General features: G+C 41.5%; 1 protein-coding gene across 1 annotated transcript in view; it reads right to left on the reverse strand.

The window, feature by feature from the left end:
- Positions 1–2,602: 2,602 nt before the first annotated feature.
- Positions 2,603–18,755, reverse strand: part of MTNR1B (melatonin receptor 1B) — a 38,403-nt gene continuing 22,250 nt past the window's right edge. The window contains exon 2 of the mRNA XM_075717568.1: positions 2,603–3,471. Within this exon, the coding sequence (XP_075573683.1) occupies positions 2,603–3,471 (869 nt within the window). The remainder of the gene's footprint in view (positions 3,472–18,755) is intronic.

Consider the following 18,755-nt stretch of genomic DNA (forward strand, 5'->3'; position numbering starts at 1 on the left):
ACTTTTATGGCTAAGCAAGTGGTAACAATGTTTAAATTTGTTTTATGGAGCTAAAACAACAATGGGAATTTGATCCAAATTCTGGACTCTGTTCTGACTCGTGTCAGCAAGTGATAAACCAAAGTCAATCAATTTACTTCTAATACTAGTTCATCTACAAGTCAGGCAACAAATTTTGACTTTCAAGTCACAGTTTGGAGTACTCATAGAAGTAAGAAAAAGCAGGATTGTCAATGAAACAAACTTGATGTCCTTTCCTGCAAGTTTCCCATACTCTTGAAACTCCTTATTTAATCTGGGGGAAGTTTCACATGTAGACATACGTCCATATTAGTTCTGTGTTCAGTACCTTGGTGTGGAATTCATAAGGAAAGACAATACATACCAAAACTGTGTCAGACTTACAAAATTATGTTCCAGGTAGAACCTACATATTAATGATTGCTACTTTTAGCTACAGTATTTTTATTATCTACTTCCAGGTTAAATTTGTCCCATCTCTTTCTTACCCTTATTCACCAAGTTTTCAGCTTTCATCAGGCTACCACTCTATGAGTCCTAGGGTACTGAACTTCAGAGATTATTAGAAACTATCTGAAGAACATGAAAGAAGCTAGAAGAATCATCATATTTGTTACTTTGCTGTGCTGTACTTAGACTTTTGGAAAGCAAATAAAACTGTTAAAGTACTGTGGTTCTTTGATGTTTTTCTCTAAGTGTAGCAAGATAAGGGTGATGTTTAATAGGTCTTTATGGCTTCAGGAGCAGTATATTGGCTGTACAAATTAACATTACTACAGAAATATTTTTCATAATAGCCAGGTCAGGAAACCCAAATTGGAATGTAATAGCAACCTGAATTCCTCCTTTTCCTGTTTCAATACCTGACGTGGATTTACCTCTCCCTTGAGCAGTGCTACTAAGAGTAATGTGCATTTCAGGTCTAATGATAAAATAACTTCACTGACTGTGTCTTTGCACACAGATCCCTAATCTGATTTAGAGATAATGTAAACCACATTGTGTAAATTACTATGATGCTATGGGGTATAACCCAGATTGTAATCTGATCTGTACAGTCACTGTTACAATATGTTACCTGAAAAAGAAGAAATCCAGTTTGAATTTGAGCTGAGTTTGAAAAGAAATTGAAAACCAGCCTTTCATTTTATGAACTGTGCAAATATGAACTGTAGGTGCGCTAATTATGGCATTGAGATCATCTGTCTTTGCCTGGAATGTGTCTATGTGAGCTGCCTGATCTCCATTATAGTCAATGAAGCTACAGTCAGTGAGTTCTGTTGATCAGTTCCCTTGACCAATAGATGTCTGTTTCAAGATAAAATTAATAATTTCCTAGAACTCCATGGACTACAGTGGGAATTTAGAAAATAAATCATGTGCAAACACCTACACTGGAGACATCCCAAATTAGGCAAGATAAATCCCAGTCTAGCTATCCAAAGGGAGGTGTTTGAAGTAGTAATCAAAGCTCCTTCTAAAGTCAATGAAAGGAGACCAGTACCTCCACAAAGCAATTAATCTCATCCTTGGATGTGTGTTTATAGCAGATGGAAGGAAGCATATCTCCATTACAGGGAACCTTGAAGGTTGGCTTAAATTAGACACCAACAGTGGATTTTGTTCAAGATTAGATGTAGACATAAGGCAAGTATCTCAGCTACCTTTATAGTCAAAAGGGCTGCTTCTTTTGGTCTAGTGCCATTTGAGATGATCTAGGATCCTACCTGGTGTCCAGTTGTCACTCCAGACAATCACAGGTCATATACCATAAGTTCCAGCCTGTTGCAAATGTGTAAGGTGTATTAAAGTGCATCAAATGGCATTGGATGTATATATTTAGGTAAATAAATGGAGTGCAATGAAAATTCAATCCTCTCTAAGGGAAGAATATTGCATAAAGCAAATGTGTAAGAAATCAACCATTTGTATTTTCTACATAAAATTGACCACAAAAGATGAACAGAGTAAATACACTGTATTCCTAATCTCAGTGTATGTAAGTATGAAAAACCTGTGAGGAAAGGCTCTAATGTTAATATTTGCTTTTACACAAGCATTATTCTTTCCAATTTACAAGTTTGATTCAAAGATACTACTGCTGCCACCAGTACATGCACAGAAATGTGGTTTGGCTTATGTGTGGAAAACAGTATCTGCTTCACCCTCTTTGTTCAGATACAGGAGGGAGGAAAACATCACTCTGCAGCCTTGATGAGCTGCTGTGCCCCCAGACAAATATCATCATTATGTTGTCTAAGAAACGAATCCTGACCTTGTATAAAGAATGCAAAACTCCCACTGAAGTAAAAAAATGCCTCATTCGTATGTCTGGAAGCAGAATTCACCTCTCAGAACAAAACCAGCTTGCACTCACCTGCTGCTTTAAATCTGAAATGTGTTTTAAATTGATATCTTGTATAAATCATGAACTGAAAGCCATGTGCTTTATCAAGAAGACAGTATTCCAGTCACAAAGTGCCATCCAAATGGAAAGCCCCCAAAAGTAAGCAAGAATGACCAGAACACAATGATGTTGTTGGAGTTCTCCATAACAGACACTTGCATTGACTATTCACATTTACAAGGTATCAGTTTTCATTTGGTCATTGTTGTTTAAAGCAGGAGAAGGCTTGCTCTTCTGACCATCAGTTCCTCCTTTGGATGTGTCCTGGAAGAAAAGCCTTGGCATCCATATCGACATTAAAATTCGTTTGTATTCATTCCGAAAATTCTGGTTAAGAAGTCCATATATTATTGCATTAAGGCAACTGTTGAAATAGGCCATGAAGTAGCTTATAATGAATAACCATTCAGGAACTTTTGGTGCCATTTCCATAGGATCGATGGCTACAGCCAGTCCAATAATGTTTAGAGGTGCCCAGCAAAAGGCAAAGATCACAAAAACCACAAACATGGTAAGAAAGTTTCTGAAGTCACTTGGCTTCAGTCTTGGCTTTGTTTCTGACTTGACTCGTCTTCTAACTTGAAGCACTAAAACCCAAATTCGAAGGTAGCAGAAGCTCACAATGGTGATAGGGACGATGAAGTGAATTACCACAACAGCTATTGTATAGTAGGAATTTGCAGTCTGAACAAATGTGCATGAATAGATGCGTGGATCGTACTTTAAAGAGCCAACAAAAAAATTTGGCACAGTTGCAATTACTGTTAATACCCAGACTAAGGAGACATACAGCATTGTGTTCCAACAGCTGTACACTTTGTCATAGGCAAAACTATGACATATGTAGCAATATCGGTTTATTGCAATTGCAGTGATGTTGAAAATAGAGCCTATTACACTTAGTCCCATCACAAAGCCACTCACTTTACAGTGCATTTCACCCAGAGTCCATCCATTATGGAAAATAGCTAAGAGCACCAGTGGGTATGGGTACAAGGCCACCACCAGATCAGCCAAAGCCAGGCTCACCACAAATGCATTACCTGGGGAAAAAGAAAAATACATAGATGTAAGTCTGAAAGCAAGCATAGTTATGAATAAGAAGAAAATATGATATATTATTTTGGATATCTGCAATGCTAAATTATTGATGATGTCAGCAAGCAGCAGGTATATAGGACCAATAGATCTGTACGGGAAATAATTTTACAGTTCAACTTAGAACACCATGGAAATACCTACAGCAACATGATCTTTCAAATCTGTTGGTGACTTGATTATACCCTCCATTCTATTTCAATCAATTGACTGATTTCAATTTATTTCAATTATGTTTATTAAAAATAAGCATAATTATCAGTGAGCCATTACATAAGCATGTGTTGAGTTGTTTCAGTGTAGCAAACTCCACAGCTGGATCAAATAAAGCAAAAAAGAAAAAAAGCCTAAATCGTGCCAGGTAGGCCAGCTATTAAGCCATTTTAACCTATCAGTGAAATACAACAGGCTTGACAGGTATCAAGGGAAGGGATATGCAAGGACTGGGTCTGTAGGGATTAGAAGTATATGTTGGTTTATGTCTAAATTGCTACACAATTGTCTGTAGTATAGATATTTTCTGCATGAATGGCCTACCCATACTGCAGTTATTTTCCCATTGGATTGACTAGGAAAGAGTGAATTGCCTTCATCACCCTCTGTAGAAAGGCATATTTAATTGTACAAAGGAAACGTGCATGAATGCAAGAGAAAGTATTCAAATTAGGAAAAATTTTTTCACTGAAAGGGTTGTCAAGCATTGGAACAGGTTGCCCAGGGAAGCGGTGGAGTCACTATCTCTGGAGGTATTTAAAAGACGTGTAGATGTGGTGCCTAGGGACACGGTTTAGTGGTGAACTTTGGCAGTGTTAGGTTATCAGTTGGACTTGATGATCTTACAGGTCTTTTCCAACCTAAACATTTCTATGATTCTATGAAATTAATGGGAGGAGCCTTTAGATCTTTTTCTGCAGCTGATGTTTAAAGAAGTTTTAGTGATATAGTTGAGACTTACTGTCTCTCTTTAAACAGTGTCCTTTTCATCAGTTTGAAATTTCTGGATATTGTATCTAAGGATACTTTAATAAAATAGTGAGATAGTAAACCATATTCCTGAAATATTAGATTCTTTCCATGGTAAGTAGCACCTTCCTTCCTTTTTAAGAAAAATGTGACATCATTCTCTAGGAACTCCCCAGGAGACAGAAAACAGAGGTACTAACTTTAGATTCTTGGCATTTAGGTAGCATAAAACACATTTCTGGTTAGCATACTCACTTTTTTGCTTTAAGTCCTTCACAGCGTGAACAGATGTGCAAAAGACCCAGGTAGCTTTAAAAATTGTGTGTAGAAATTAATTATTTTTTTGAGAAGAGCAATTAGATGCTCAATCCTGCAAATTCTGAGCTTTCTAGCCCTCATCTAGGAAAGCAGTTCTCCATTTAATCTTAAGCACAGAAATAATGCTGTGGATAAGGACATCATTAGCTGGGGGCCAGAAAATGAACAGCCTTGTACGATTAAACTGTTTGCTCCACCAGCTATTTATCTGTAGCTTGCTTAACCTGAATTAAGGAATGGGGAGCTCTCTTTCTCCCAGGGGAAGACCATGCTCATCAGAATTTGTACAACAGCTAGTGAACGTAACAGAAAGCAGGATTATCCATCTGTAGCTTCAGAAATATGGCTTATCTCAAGAGTGGTGTACAACTTATTTTACATGGTACCTTGTTATACATTTAGCAGCCTGTCTCACACACTCTTTATTCTTCAAAGGCCATATAAGTGTTATCATAGCTACAGTTCACTGTAAGGCAATTCCATGGTATTTGTCTGAGAAGTAGGACGTAAACCCAATACCACTATTGTTTTTTGTGTCCTCCCAAGTGACAGACACTCCCTGCTTTAGGGCTGAGGGAGTCTATTTGAGTATGTTGTTGGACATGCACAATGAGACATTTCCTGCTGGCTTTGTATATGCTATGCTGAATACAATTCAGTAATGTCATGCTGTTTTGAAAAAGGCAAACTTGATTTTCAGATGCATAACCAGAACTCTTAGAAAATACATAAAGTAATTTTTCTGTCTTACTAGGGATTGCTAAGGCATTAGAAAAATATCTCCGGTTTGGGGCTTCGCACTTCAAGAAAGAAGTAAACCCTAATTAGAGCTAATCTTGAGCAAAGCAAATATCTACTAGTTTTACAATCTGTGAGGAAGGATTGAACAAACTAGGGAGAGGATTGAGAGGCACATGATAACCTCAAATAAGTGAAGTGGGAAGGATATAATCCATTCCCATGACTGTGGTGAACACAAACAAGCCTCAGTCACAACAAGGAAGTTTCAGATTAGACACTAAAAAAACCATTTTAATGGCAAGAAGAAGTAAGTGCTGGAACACCTTGCTTTGAGTCTGCCATTGGAGGCTGAAGAAAAAGTTAAATACACATTTGTCATTACTGGCCTAGATAATGCTGTTCCGTGTTTTGAGCATAGGAAGGATGAGATGACTTTGAAGGCCTTTTCCTGCTGTATGGTAAATAGGATAAAAGACAAGAATAACAAAGGAGCAGGGACATCTTTATCAGAATGTATTTACATCATGGTAACCAGAATTTCTCTTATGTATTTTCATAACTGTATCTGACGTTAGAAGATAGAGAAGTCAGGAGAAAGAAAGAAAAAAATAATTTTTTTCTGTTTTAGAATGACTTTTGGAGAAAGATAGAGTTTAGTCCAGGGTGTGTGTTAAGATCAGTCTAACGTCTAAGGCCTCCCAGCATCATCTTATACCTAAAATATATTTGTTCAGTTAAAATCAAGTGGGCATTCAGCTCTTTCAATCGTATTTGGAAATTTACTGTAAAGTACATTTGGCAAGAGAATTTCAAAATTGTGTGTGTAATTTCAGACTTCTTGAAAATTCCAGCTGCAATGAATAAGGACAGTTAGCAATGAACTTGTCAAAAAAATAATATACCACTTCACAACATAGAAGAAAAACTGTGCAATATCTATAAAGGCCTAAAGTGTTTTGTCATTTTTGTGGCTGTTTACAGGGTCTGGTGTTCACACTGCTCTGAAAAGTAAGGTCCAATGTTTTTTCTTTCTCTTTGGCTGACTGCAGAATGAAGTTTAATATTATATTACTGCAATGACTAATCTACAAAAGTAGAGAGAAACTTTTCTAATTCATAAAAAATGCTTAATCAACATTTTGAGAAATCAAAGATTTTAGATGTCTTTTAAGTGCTTGGAGGAAGTACATGTTCCTTGATACACCTAAGACACAGCATTTGGACTGGCTGTAACTACATTCATAAGACAACCAAAAAGGTAAGTTTTTGCCATCGGTAACAAAATAGAAAGCACAGAATGCTCATCTAGTTGGAATTATTATCATTATTTCCATAATTTACCCAATGGACTTTGTTCCTAGATTTCAGTTTCATCAGACAGAAGATTATATAAATTTATAAGAAGTACATTCGCTTACTGGAATGGAAAGATCCCTTAATTACAAGCAGTAGCTACTAAAAGCCAAATATCTAGCCAGGGTGTCAAAAAGATACACATCTGCACTGTTTTAAACGTTGATAGTTGGGTTTATAGAAAAGAAAATAAGTTCTGATCCTGACTTTGGGTGCAATGAACTAGATTGATATTTCATGAAGCACTCTTGCATATTGGTTTTGTTACCCAAATTAACAGGAAAAAGGGAATTTTCATACCTTCTTTCAAACTTAGTAAGACTTGATATTGTAGGAATTTAATCACAGAACAAACTTTTTGGTAAGGTCAGGACTTCTAAGGGCTAAGTATCTGCCTTCTGAAAAGAAAAATGAGTTCTGATGTCTCTTCCAAAACCAGAAACAATTGCAATTACCAACCATTTTTTAAAGGTTTTTTTTCTTTCTTTGGTTTCAAACTGACTAAAATGATCAATTCTATATCATGGCATTTTATTTTTTATCAGGTGGTGTTTTGGTTGTTACACACTTGTTTAACAAGTTTTTATACATTGCATACAGACATCACGCTCTTAGCTCTATTTCCCCCTGGCTACAGTCATGTTTGTCCCTGTGTACTCTTCTGCATCCATTACTCTTGTCTTCTTTAGCCTACAAGGGCCTAGCTTCAAGATAGGCAAATTGTTTCTACACAGTCTATTGTGCAGACTCTTGCATTTTTCTCTGCCCCTTCCTCTCCTACTGTTGAACTTGGGTCGCTGTGTAACAACAAACGTAAGGAGTAGGGACAGGCAAGGCAGAAAGTGAATGAATATGGCTATAATGTATTGGCAGGTTTTTTTAAATACCAAGGATTGATGACTCAGGATAGATATTTTATTCTAACCTTAAGGGAAAACTTAAGCAGGCAGAACTAAGGACTGGGTAGGTTTTTGTTTCTCTTCCCAGAGAGGCCCAGCAATTACGGCTCAAATGGTGTGCAGGAAGACATTAGCTGTTCCTGGAGAAAGGCTGATGCTACTTACTTCCTCACTACTAATTTTTGTGTCTAGTTTTGACTTCTTTGATTAATTTTTTTTTACAGTATTTAAGGTCTTGTAGTTCTTGATTTTTTTTAAACAGGTAACTTTTAAATCTGTTTAAATCACCTGTGTCAACTATTTTTTTTCTCACAATCCATCAGAAAAAAAAAAAACCCAGCTTGTTAGCCTAGTTCAGATGAAACTCCATTCATGTCAGCAGGAATGAAGCCACCAGAAGTGGACACTGGCAGCAGGTGGAACAGAGAATTGTCTTTCACACATTGACATTTGAATTGCCTGTGACACTGCAAGCCAAGACCTAAGGTAATCTTTGATTAATCGAGACATTTTAACCTAGTATAATGTTCAACAGGTGTTACTAAGAGAATGTTTAACATAATGCTCCAAACAAGTGCCAGATGGGTTTTTGTTTTCTTTGAATATGACAGTTTAAAAGTGGTGATACACTCCTTTGTAGTTATGTTTCATGATTTCTGATATTAGTGGGATATACTGCAGATCGTGATGTAATGGAAATGGACAGGCAATGTATTTTCACTAGAACCACAGTATTTTAGAGACTTTAGCAAAAATATAACATAGACAATGAATCAAAGCTGGTCCTTGATCTGTGGAACATTCAGGTTATTTCTTTTTAGGAAGCATATGTTCTATGAAACTTTAAAATATTTGCTGAGTATAATTATCCTATGGTATGTATAAGGAATATTCTCTACAATCACTGGGAAAAGAATCATAGAATCATGGAATCACAGAATCATTTAGGTTGGAAAGAACCTTTAAGATCACCGAGCCCAACCATTAACCTAACACTGCCAAGTCCACAACTAAACCATGTCCCTAAGCACCACATCTACACGCCTTTTAAATACCTCCAGAGATGGTGACTCCACCACTTCCCTGGGAAGCCTCTTCCAATGCTTGACTACCCTTTCCATGAAGAAATTTTTCCTAATATCTAATCTAAACCTCCCCTGGTGCAATTTGAGGCCATTTCCTCTTGTCCTATCACTAGCCACGTGGGAGAAGAGACCAACACCCACCTCACTACAACCTCCTTTCAGGTAGTTGTAGAAAGCAATAAGGTCTCCCCTCAGCCTCCTCTTCTCCAGACTAAACAACCTCAGTTCCCTCAGCCGCTCCTCATAAGGCCTGTGCTCCAGACCCTTCACCAGCCTTGTTGCCCTTCTCTGAACACGCTCCAGCACCTCAATGTCTTTCTTGTAGTGAGGGGCCCAAAACTGGACACAGTATTCCAGGTGTGACCTCACCAGTGCCGAGTACAGGGGGACAATCACCTCCCTGCTCCTGCTGGCCACACTATTCCTGATACAAGCCAGGATGCTGTTGGCCTTCTTGGCCACCTGGGCACACTGCTGGCTCATATTCCTTCTCTGCCAGGCATCTTTCCAGCCACTCTTCCCCAAGCCTGTAGCATTGCATGGGGTTGCTATGACCCAAGTGCAGGACCCGGCACTTGGCCTTGTTGAACCTCTGACCTGGTTTCACCTGAGACAGAGTTAATTTTTTTCCTAGTAGCTGGCATAGTGCTGTGTTTTGGATTTAGCATAAGAATAATGTCGATAACACACTGAAGTTTTTAGTTGTTGCTAAGTAGTGCTGACACTAGCCAAGGACTTTTCAGCTTCCCATGCTCTGCCAGGTGCACAAGAAGTTGGGAGGGGGCACAGCCAGGGCAGCTGACCCAAACTGGCCAAAGGGCTATTCCATACCATATGACATCATGCTCAGTATATAAGCTGGAGGGATTTGGCCAGGGGGCAGCAATCGCTGCTTGGGGATGGGCTGGGTATCCATCAGTTGGTGGTGAGAAATTGTATTGTGCATCACTTGTTTTGCATATTCTTTTGTCATTATTATTATTATTATTTTCTCTTCCTCTGCTGTGCTATTAAACTGTCTTTATCTCAACGCACAGGTCTGGGGTTTTTTTTCCTGACTCTCTCCCCATCCCACCAGGAGGGAGGGTGAGTGAGCGGCTGTGTGGTGCTTAGCTACCGACAGGAGTTAAACTACAACAGCCTCATACAATTGGCCTCAGCCCATCGATCCAGCCTCTCCAGATCCCTCTGCAGGGCCATCCTACTCTCAAGCAGGTCAACACTCCTGCCCAACTTGGTGCCATCTGCAAACTTACTGAGGGTGCATTGACCCCCTCATCCAGATCATTGATAAAGATATTAAACAGAACTAGTCCCGATACTGAGCCCTGGGGAACACCACTTGTGACTGGCCACCAACTGGATTTAACTCCATTCACCACAACTATTTGGGCCTGGCCATCCGGCCAGTTTTTTACCCAGCAAAAAGACGCCTGTCAAAGCCATGAGCAGCTAGTTCTTCCAGGATAATGCTGTGGGAAATGGTGACAATGGCTTTACTAAAGTCTGGGTGGACAACATTCACAACCTTTCCCTCCTCCACTAAGTGGGTCACTTTGTCATGGAAGGAGATCAGATTGGTCAATCAGGACCTGCCTTTCATAAACCCATGCTAACTGGGCCTGATCACCTGGTTATCCTGTACGTGCTGTGTGATGGCACTCAAGATGAATCGCTCCATAATCTTCCCTGGCACCAAGGTCAGACTGACAAGCCTATAGTTCCCCGGATCCTCCTTCTGTCTCTCCTTGTAGGTGGGTGTCACATTTGCTAACCTCCAGTCAACTGGGAACTCCCCGGTTAGCCAGGACTGCTGATAAATGATGGAAAGTGGCTTGGTGAGCACTTCCAACAGCTCCCTCAGTACTCTTGGGTGGATCCCATCCAGCCCCATAGACTTGTGTGTGTCTAAGTGGTGTAGCACATTGCCAACCATTTCTCCTTGAATTAAGGGGGCTTCATTCTGTTCCCTGTCTCTGCCTTCCAGCTCAGGGGGCTGGGTACCTGGAGGACAACTGGTCTTACTATTAAAGATTGAGGCAAAGAAGGCATTAAGTACTTCAGCCTTTTCCACATCCTTTGTCACAATGTTTCCCACTGCAATAAAGGATGGAGATTCTCCTTAGCCCTCCTTTTGTTGCTGATGTATTTATAGAAACATTTTTTATTGTCTTTTATGGCAGGAGCAAGATTAGATTCTAGCTGGGCTTTGGCTCTTCTAATTTTCTCCCTGCATAACCTCACAACATCCTTGTAGTCGTCCTGAGTTGCCTACCTATTCTTCCAAAGGTCATAACCCTCTTTTTTTCCCTGAGTTCCAGCAAAATCTCTCTGTTCAGCCAGGCTGGTCCTCTCCCCCATTGGTTCATCTTTCAGCACATGGGGACAGCCTGCTCCTGCACCTTTAAGATTTCCTTCTTGAAGAATTCCCAGCCTTCCTGGACAGGAAGCCCTTCAGGACTGTGCTATATGCAGAGCAGAAGGAGACTGTTTACTGTGGCAGTTATCCTTTTATAATGCAGCTACCCAAAGGCTTTGGGAGAGCTTTCTGTTCAGAAGAAATCCAGGTCTAGACACCCTGAAAGTTAGATGCCTGCGTTTTCACAGAAAAGTCTGGAATCCAGACTAAATAGGGTTTAAACCTTAGTCATGCACTTTCTGGATGAAAGCACTATGCTGTTATGTAGAAGATGAGAAGAGGAACTTTTAATTTTATGATGAAACAATACAGACACCCCATTGTGGGATTGTTTAGTGGGGAATGCTCTGTACACCCTTTTGTCAAGCTGTGCTGCAACACAAAGAATGCAGGATTCACAGGAATACAAGCTCAGCATGTAAAAAGGAGCTTGAGATTGTGGTTTAGTGACTTGCAGACTGCTGGACTGGGATAGACTTGTTTCTTGGCCCTACATCTGCAACTATGAGTTGGTGCTGGAAGTTACATTTGCAGGAGCTGAATTTTAGACTTGTAAGGTGTAGCTCTCAGGTGTCAACATAGTCTTGCTGAAAAGAGGCACCTAAGTTGCACTGTTGATAAATATGTTTTTGAGATCATGATTTTGGCATGCTTGGCAGCTAGGTATGAATATAACCCAGTGAGGAAAGCCTCCGGTTTTTCTGCATGCTCAGGCTTCTTCTCCCTGTGGTTAAATACGGGAGCACCGGTACTTGCTGCGAGTTTGTTGCCATGAGTCTCATAATAGACTTCAGGTACAAAAAAATATTTCTAGTGTTATGCTGTTAAAAACTTAGTGACGACTTGAGATTTGTAACCTCTAGGTTTATAATTTTGCTCGCCTGTGGCTTCCTCTGGCGCGGGTAGGGACAGTGGTGACTCTCTATTGCCACCTAGTGCACCAGACACAACAGAGACAGTGCATCGCACCCGCTAGTAGGGCAGAAGGGAAAAGCAAGTGGTTGGTTCTTCCAGAGCAAAAGTCTGATCGCTAATCAGATAGTATGTTTATGGGGTGATGACTACTTTTCTGGGCTTCTGATACTTTGTGAGATTGCAGGAACTTTCCTAGTACGGGGTGTTTTCAGAAAGAAAAGGGGAAGCAGAAAAAGCAAGACAGGCTCTTCTAGAGAATTCCCTATTACCTAGTGGTTAGGACACTTCCATGATAGAAGAGCCTTTCTTTGGAAAGGGACTTGAGCCTATGTCTCCCATAGTCGCAAGCGAGTACCCTACTAACCAGGCCTGCTGCTCTTCTGGGGTTAGCCTGCTTGTCTCTTTCTAGGTTATGTTCAAGAATTTCACCCTAGAACCATAACACACAGGTTATTACTTATATTGTAAGTGCTCCTCATCAGTCTGTCTCAAAGCAGGAAAAAAAAAATTAAAATCCTCATGATTGAACAGGTGGGAAACAGGTAGACAGTTACAGGGACTCTCCCAAGACACAGATTAGGAAGAACACTCAAGGTTCATGAGCCTTGCTCTTCTCTATTAGAAAATAACACCTCTATTAGGCACCCCTTGGAAAAAAATGGCAGCGCCTTTCCAGCTCACTGGTCCAAGATGTTACCGTAGTGGCATACTGGTACTGAGGGATGGAGCCGATAGAAGAACTAGACCTATTAAGCGAAGCTAGTGGGATTCAAAGCAAACAAAAGGAGGCAGTTGCTGCAATAGGTAGTAAACCTGTGGAACTCCTTAACAGATCTTGCAGATGCAAAATTTTACCTGTATTCAAGGGAAGGCTGGGAAAGTGCTTGAAAGAGACATCAGTTGAAGGTTACTAAACAGACAGAACATACTAGATTCAGGAAATCCTCTGAGTTGTAAGGAGTCACAAGTTGAGAGAATACAGGAGAAGGATCATGTAGGGTTGCTCTGTTCTCTTTTTTTTTCATAGAACCATAGAGTCATAGAATCATTTAGGTTGGAAAAGACCTTTAGGATCATCCAGTTCAACCATTAACCTAACATTACCAAGTCCACCACTAAGCCAGTTAAGGGTAGAGTAGCAACCCCACGCCTCCTGGCTTGGTGGCTGGATTATTTATAATGAAAGTAAAAACTAGGAATCATTAAGATTGGAAAGGACCTCTAAGATCATCATTCCAATCATCAACCCAACACCACCACGCCCACTAAACCATGTCACAAAGTGCCACGTCTACACGTTTTTTGAACACTTCCGGGGACGATGACTCCACCACCTCTCTGGGCAGCCTCTTCCAATGCTTGACTACACTTTCCGTGAAGAAATTTTTCCTAATATCCAACCTAAACCTCCCCTGGTGCAGCTTGAGCCCATTTCCTCTCGTCCTATCGCTAACTCCTTGGGAGAAGAGACCAACACCCACCTCACTACAACCTCCTTTCAGGTAGTTGTAGAGAGCGATAAGGTCTCCCCTCAGCCTCCTCTTCTCCAGGCTAAACAACCTCAGTTCCCTCAGCCACTCCTCATAAGACCTGTGCTCCAGACCCTTCACCAGCTTTGTTGCCCTTTTCTGAACATGCTCCAGCACCTCAATGTCTTTCTTGTAGTGAGGGGCCCAAAACTGGACACAGTATTCCAGGTGCAGCCTCACCAGCGCCGAGTACAGGGGGACAATCACCTCCCTGCTCCTGCTGGCCACACTATTCCTGATACAAGCCAGGATGCTGTTGGCCTTCTTGGCCACCTGGGCACACTGCTGGCTCATGTTCAGCCGGCTGTCTACCAACACCCCCAGGTCCTTTTCCACCATGCAGCTTTCCAGCCACTCTTCCCCAAGCCTGTAGCGTTGCATGGGGTTGTTGTGACCCAAATGCAGGACCTGGCACTTGGCCTTGTTAAACCTCATACAGCTGGCCTCAGCCCATCAATCCAGCCTGTCCAGATCCCTCTGCAGGGCCATACTACCCTCGAGCAGATCAACATTCCCACCCAGTTTGGTGTCATCTGCAAACATACTGAGGGCGCACTCAGTCCCCTCATCTAGGTCGTTAATAAAGATATTGAACAAGCCTGGCCCCAAAATGGAGCCCTGCGGAACACCACTTGTGACCAGCCACCAACTGGACTTAACTCCATTCACTACAACTCCCTGGGCTCAGCTACCCAACCAGTTTTTTACCCAGCGAAGAGTATGCCCGTCCAAGACATGAGCTGCCAGCTTCTCTAGGAGAATATTATGGGAGACAGTGTCACAGGCTGTGCTGAAGTTCAGGTAGATGATGTCCACAGCCTTTCCCTCATCCACTAGGCGGGTCACCAGGTCATAGAATAAGATAAGGTTGGTCAAGCAGGACCTACCTTTCATGAACCCATGCTGGCTGGGCCTGATCCCCTGGCTGACCTGCACATGCCAGTTGAGCGCACTCAGTATGAAACACTCCATAATCTTTCCCGGCACCAAGGTCAGGCTGACAGGCCTGTAGTTCCCCGGGTCCTCCTTCTGGTCCTTCTTGTAGAAGAAGTCCTTCTGCTCCCTGTCCCTGTCTCCCAGCTCAGGGGCCTGAACACCCTGGGGATGACTGGTCTGGCTAGTAAAGACAGAGGCAAAGAAGGCATTAAGTACCTCTGCCTTTTCCTTGTCCTCGGTGACAATGTTCCCCCCCACATCCAGCAAAGGATGGAGAGTCTCCTTGGCTCTCTTTTTATTGTTGATGTACTTATAAAAACATTTTTTATTATCTTTTACAACAGTGGCCAGGTTGAGTTCTTGCTGGGCTTTTGTTTTTCTAATTTCCTCCCTACATGACCTAACAAGATCCCTGTACTCTTCCTGAGTTGCCCGCCCCTTCTTCCAAAGGCGGTAAACTCTCCTTTTTTCCCTGAGTCCCAGCAAAAGCTCCCTGCTCAGCCAGGCTGGTCGTCTTCCCCGCCGGTTGGTCTTACAGCACATGGGGACAGGCCGCTCCTGCACACTTAAGACTTCCTTCTTGAAGAAGGCCCAGCCTTCCTGGACCCCTTTGCCCTTCAGGACTGCCTCCCAAGGGACTTTCCCAACCAGCGTCCTGAACAGGCCAAAGTCTGCCCTCCAGAAGTGCATGGTAACAGTTTTGCTGCCCCTCCTCTTTACGTTACCAAGAATCGAGAACCCTATCATATCACGGTTGCTAAGCCCAAGACGGCCATGACATCTCCCATGAGTCCTTCTCTGTTTGTAAATAACAGGTCAAGTGAGGCACCTCCACTGGTAGGCTCACTTACCAGCTGTGTCAGGAAGTTATCCTCCACACACTGTAGGAACTTCCGAGACTGTTGCCTCTGTGCTGTGTTGTATTTCCAGCAGATGTCTGGCAAGTTGAAGTCCCCCATGAGAACAAGGGCTGGCGATTGTGAGATTTCTGCCAGCCGCTTATAGAATGCTTCATCTATCTCTACATCCTGGTTGGGTGGTCTATAGCAGATTCCCAACAGGATGTCTGCCTTGTTGGCCTTCCCCCTCATCCTTACCCATAAGCACTCAACCTTGTCATCAGCACTGTTGAGCTCTACACAATTGAAACACTCCCTAACATACAGAGCCACCCCACTGCCTCTCCTTCCATGCCTATCCCTTCTGAAGAGCTTATAGCCATCCAGTGCAGCACTCCAGTCATGAGAGTCGTCCCACCATGTTTTTGTGATGGCGACTATGTCATAGCTATCCTGCTGCACAAGGGCTTCCAGCTCCTCCTCAGTGCCTTTTGTACCTCCTCCTTTTTCCCTGAGTGCCTGCTTGTATCTGCTTGTGTTTGCAATTATGTGTCTGCTTGTGTCTGCAATTAAAGACAGAGCATGAGACTAGCTATGCCCTTGTTCTGTGCCATTACAACCACTTTTATGATGAAGATAGTAGGTTTCAGTGACACCATTCAGAAGCACAGCTCCTTCTCAGGCTCCCCTGTTGCGCTGATCTGAGTGATAGCATGTGACATTTTCATTCAGGTCCTTGCCAGCCGCTCCTCTATGCAACCAGCCCATTTTTGTTGACAAAACATTTGAGGAGGCAATAACCTTCTTCTGTATGTCTGGCTACCTGAAACTGAGCTGCATTTTGCAGCAGGCTCAGGGGTGAAGATCCTTTATACCAATGCCCTCACACTGAAGTCAGGATCTTGCCTTCAGGGTAGTCTAGGATGGTGAAAGGCCCGTGTTGTTGCTGACAGAATGTCTCTACCTAGGGTACTATTGCTTTTCATGCAGGGAATGAAGCCAAGACTTTTACTCTGAGTGCTTACTACTGTGGGCGCCACTGATGGTCCAGCTTTAAAACCTCCAGTTGCTGAGCACAGTCACAGAATAACAACAAAAACAGACTGTCTTTTCACTAATTCATGAAAGAAGTTGTGTTTCCTGTATCTGTCAATACATATCAGCTTAATTTTCTTCACTTGAAGTAATCACAGATGTTGATTGCTTCAACCAAGGAAGAATAGGAAACCTATATGAACAACTGCAAGTATGAAAACTCATTTACTGCTGACAAAGGGGCTAATATGAAAAGTTGTAAAACACAACAGGTGCAATCTAGTCAGATCCTATAAATAGCTAGACAACCTATTATTGTTGTTAATAACAATTTTTTCTTTCAGTATCCCAACACTATATTGCATTTCATAGAAAAAACAGTCTAAAAAAAAAAGAAAACTGAAACTTGGTTCACATAAACTATAAAAGACTGGAGTGTGAAAGCAAACAAAGTAAGGACATTTCACTGCTTAAAACTGGACAAGACTTTACTGTGTCCTGGCAGGTATTAATTTATATTGTGTGAAAGACTAGCTCATCTTCTTTTACCTTCACTATTACCTTCTATTACCTTCATCTTTGCTACTGTCTTTAGCCTGAATTTGTGTCAAAGGAAATTATGTTGGGGTTTTTTTCTCTCTTATAGCAACAAAACAGTGTTCGGGTTCTTAGAATAACTTATCTTCCACCTTCTTTTAGGAAGGAGGGCAGGAAATTGAAGAATGAAAATAATTTTGTGCAAAGAAAAACTATGTTTTGTTTAGTTAAGCTGGTTGGTTTGTGGGTTTTTTAACATTCACTAGCAGAGTAGTTGAATTAAAAAAAAACAAAAAACAAAAACCAAAACAAATGACAAACCCCAGAACATAAAATAATCCTATTTTGAAATATAAGGCTCAAGACATTATAGAAGATATTAAAAATATCCAGCAGATATACTAAGTGAATTAAATTGGGACTGTTGCAGACTATGGGACATACTCAGCACCAGTTAGCCAAGAGATTTGGTTAGATATGATAAGGCACACCTTGGAGATTTGTCTTGTAGAGAACAGAGCATTTTGACCAGTACAAATGTTGGGATGTTCTCTTACGGAAATTAAGATATTTCCTGGTTGTAGCTGGGATACAGCTAATTTTCTTCCTAGTAGCTGGCATAGTGCTGTGTTTTGGATTTAGCATGAGAATTATGTTGATAACACACTGATGAAAACAGCTAAGCAGGGCTGACACTAGCCAAGGACTTTTCAGGTTCCCATGCTCTGCCAGGTGCATAAGAAGCTGGGAGGGGGCACAGCCAGTGTCATTGATCCAAACTGGCCAAAGGGCTATTCCATACCATATGGCATCATGCTCAGTATAGAAACTGGGGGGGTTGGCCAGGGGGCAGCAATTGCTGCTTGGAAACTGGCTGGGCATCGATTAGCAGGTGGTGAGCAATTGCACTGTGCAGCACTTGCTTTGTATATTATTATTACTGTTATTATTATATTGTTATTATTACTACTACTATTTTACTTTATTTTATTTCAATTATTAAACTGTTCTTACCCCCACCCACAAGTGCTCTCACTTCTACTCTTCTGATTCTTTCCCCCATCCCACCAGGGCAGGGGGAGTGAGCAAGTGGCTGTGTGGTGCTTAGTTGCTGGCTGGGGTTAAACCACGACAGACATGCAAGTGGTAATTTCCACAGTGATTTACTCAACTGCTCTGCAGGTCTCCAGATGAAGCACTCACAGCATGTGACAGCTACACAACCAGAAACAAGTACATGCAAAGCATGTACATGCAAACTAGTTACAGCTGCCAAAAGAAATCAAATCTAAGCCCATTATTGCTGTTATGTACTTTTAGAGGTTTCTATGCTCAACTCCCAGACACAGTGGGGGTTCCTAAGACAGTCTTGGTATTCTATAAAATAGAATCTGATACACTGCAGTAAATATAGTATATGGGAACATCTAATATGGGAAACACTTAGGTTGACAAGTTGACAATGTTTCTAACATTCTCTGGAGTCCTTTCATTATGATCTTCTTTTTCCTTCTCTTGTTTCCTGTTTCACCAAGGAAGAAAACAGATGATAGTCAATGAAAATGGCCATTATAACTTGTCAGTGAGGAAAAGTCTTACCCTTTTTGTTCTGAGCTTTTGGAAGGCCTCATCACTGTACATGCATAGGGAGATGAATGTC

Source organism: Pelecanus crispus, chromosome 1 (genome assembly GCF_030463565.1).
Source record: "Pelecanus crispus isolate bPelCri1 chromosome 1, bPelCri1.pri, whole genome shotgun sequence".
Taxonomy (NCBI): Eukaryota; Metazoa; Chordata; class Aves; order Pelecaniformes; family Pelecanidae; genus Pelecanus; species Pelecanus crispus.